A 2968-nucleotide genomic window follows, 5' to 3' on the forward strand; every position below is an offset into this window, starting at 1 on the left:
AAAGTTCACTCAGTTTTATTATAAAAAAAAAAAGATATTTTCATTTGTTACAACAGCTTATAGTCGTGACTGAATGAGCTGTACACATCCGTTTTTACACGTAAAGCATGTACAATGTACAAAAACTCGAGAGATTTCATGACTGATGAGAAACCAAATGTTGGTCACCTTTGAACACATCCTCGCAAAGCACCACGGGAATCGAAATCACACACGAGATTCTGTGGTCCGTCAATCCTGCTCACTCCTTCAAAGTGCTTGAGACATTTTTTTTTTTTTTACCCACAATTCCAGCAACGGCTCAGACACACCGAACCTCACACTGAGCCGCTCCTGTAAAGTGCAGTTAGGAAACAGAGATGCTGGTGTGAGCAGAATCATAGAGGAACTGAACACGTGTGGCGTTACCCAGAAGCCCTTGCAGAACAGGGTCGAGATTTGGAACAGCTGACGCACATTCATGATTGCACCATGAAGACTGATGTGGCGGTTTGTGCTGGTGCGTTTCCCTTCTTGACACACACACACACACACACACACACACACACACACGATACAGGACGAACAGCAGCACTGCAAGGACTGTGATGATCTTTATAGCTTATAAATACAGTATCTACACAGTGTGGTACAAAAATAATGACCTTTTGAGGGCTCTGAGATTTTAAAAAAGGTAAAAATGAGTAGAAAGGGCCGAGCGAAGGCAGCGGGTCCATCCGGGACGTCTTCAGTAGAAAAATAGTAGAAAAGTACGAGTACCGGCGTGTGATTGCGAGTCAGTCACAGTGTGTGTGTGTGCTGCTCCGAGCCTGCAGGGGGCGACGCGCCTCGTCTATTTGGCATTGACGAACCTCTGATTCGCCACTCCTGGATTAAGGCAAACGCATCACGTCTGTGTGGATTTAATAAATCTTTCTCTTTAAAAAAAAAAAAAAAAATTATTTTAATACAAAGCTCTATGGCGGAACCAATAAACACTGTATAGAAAATATATAAATATGTTTTCTTTTCTTTTAAAAAAATGTACAGAGCGCCCTCTCAAAGCAAGTCTCCTGGGCTATTTACAGAGAGGTGGGCGGGGCTTGGGCTCAGGAGGAGTCCGTGCAGGGTGAGGGCGGGGCTTGGGGGATGGTGAGGGCGGGGCTTGGGCTCAGAAGGAGTCCGTGCAGGGCGAGGGCGGGGCTTGGGCAGGGGCGGGGCTTGGGCAGGGCTTGAGTGAGGGCAGGGCTTAGGCGAAGGCGGGGCTTGGGCGAAGGCGGGGCTTGGGCAGGGCTTGAGTGAGGGCGGGGCTTAGGCGAGGGCGGGGCTTGGGCTCAGAAGGAGCCCGTGCAGGGCGAGGGCGGGGCTTGGGCGAGGGCGGGGCTTGGGTGAGGGCGAGGCTTGGGCTCAGGAGGAGTCCGTGCAGGGCGAGGGCGGGGCTTGGGCGATGGTGAGGGCGGGGCTTGGGCTCAGGAGGAGTCCGTGCAGGGCGAGGGTGGAGGCGGGTACAGGTGGTGTGAGTAGCTGCGCTCCGTGTAGGGCGAGGGCGGGCAGCTTTCGCAGTTCTCCTCGGCCGACAGGTATTGGCTCCTGGGGGTGGGTGGGGGGGGCAGCGGCTCCGAGTCGTAGTTCAGGTCGCTGGCGTAGCCCTTGGTGCCCGCGGGGGTGGGCGTGTGCGGGGCGCGGCGGCCCGGCGTGTAGTCGCTGTCACACACGTCTGTGCTGCAGGGCGTCGTCGGGGGGGCGAAGTGGCGGTAGCTGTACGGCCTGTAGCTGCAGAACACACACACACACACACTAGTGTTAATTTCGTCAGACGAGATGAGACTAAATATGACTAAAATTTGAAAATATGACATACTAAGTCATAATTATGAGATGAAAAGTTAAAATAATGAATAAAAAAGTCAAAAGTGTGACATAAATGGCCAAAAATATGACAAATATTTGAAAATATGACATACTAAGTCATAATAATTAGATGAAAAGTTAATATAATGAATAAAAAATTCAAAATTTTGACATAAATGGCCAAAAATATGACAAATATTTGAAAATATGACATACTTAGTCATAATAATTAGATGAAAAGTTAAAATAATGAATAAAAAAGTCAAAATTGTGACATAAATGGCCAAAAATATGACAAATATTTGAAAACATGACATACTTAGTCATAATAATTAGATGAAAAGTTAAAATAATGAATAAAAAAGTCAAAATTGTGACATAAATGGCCAAAAATATGAAAAATATTTGAAAATATTACATACTAAGTCATAATTATGAAATGAAAAGTTAAAATAATTAATTAAAATGTCAAAATTGTGACATAAAAGGCCAAAAATATGACAAATATTTGAAAATATGACATACTAAGTCATAATTATGAAATGAAAAGTTAAAATAATTAATTAAAATGTCAAAATTGTGACATAAAAGGCCAAAAATATGACAAATATTTGAAAATATGACATACTAAGTCATAATTATGAAATGAAAAGTTAATATAATGAATAAATTCAAAATTTTGACATAAATGGCCAAAAATATGACAAATATTTGAAAATATGACATACTTAGTCATAATAATTAGATGAAAAGTTAAAATAATTAATTAAAATGTCAAAATTGTGACATAAATGGCCAAAAATATGACAAATATTTGAAAATATGACATACTTAGTCATAATAATTAGATGAAAAGTTAAAATAATTAATTAAAATGTCAAAATTGTGACATAAATGGCCAAAAAGATGACAAATATTTGAAAATATGACATACTAAGCCTGTAGCTGCAGAACGCACACTCACACACACACACACACACACACACACACACACACACACACACACACACACACACACACACACACACACACACACACACACACACACACACACACACACGTGTTCATTTCGTCAGACGAGATGAGACTAAATATGTTCGTCAATGACCTTTTTTCACGAGATGACGAGACTGCACCA

The 2968-nt window shown here is 42.5% G+C and overlaps 1 protein-coding gene across 2 annotated transcripts in view; it reads right to left on the bottom strand.

Moving 5' to 3' along the window:
• Positions 1–2968, bottom strand: part of lrp6 (low density lipoprotein receptor-related protein 6) — a 70182-nt gene continuing 67214 nt past the window's right edge. For both annotated transcript variants that reach the window (XM_079816830.1, XM_079816831.1), the window contains one exon: positions 1–1752. In XM_079816830.1, the coding sequence (XP_079672956.1) occupies positions 1449–1752 (304 nt within the window). In that variant the 3' untranslated portion in view covers positions 1–1448. The remainder of the gene's footprint in view (positions 1753–2968) is intronic.

Source organism: Gobio gobio, assembly GCF_949357685.1.
Source record: "Gobio gobio genome assembly, chromosome: 5".
NCBI classification, from domain to species: Eukaryota; Metazoa; Chordata; class Actinopteri; order Cypriniformes; family Gobionidae; genus Gobio; species Gobio gobio.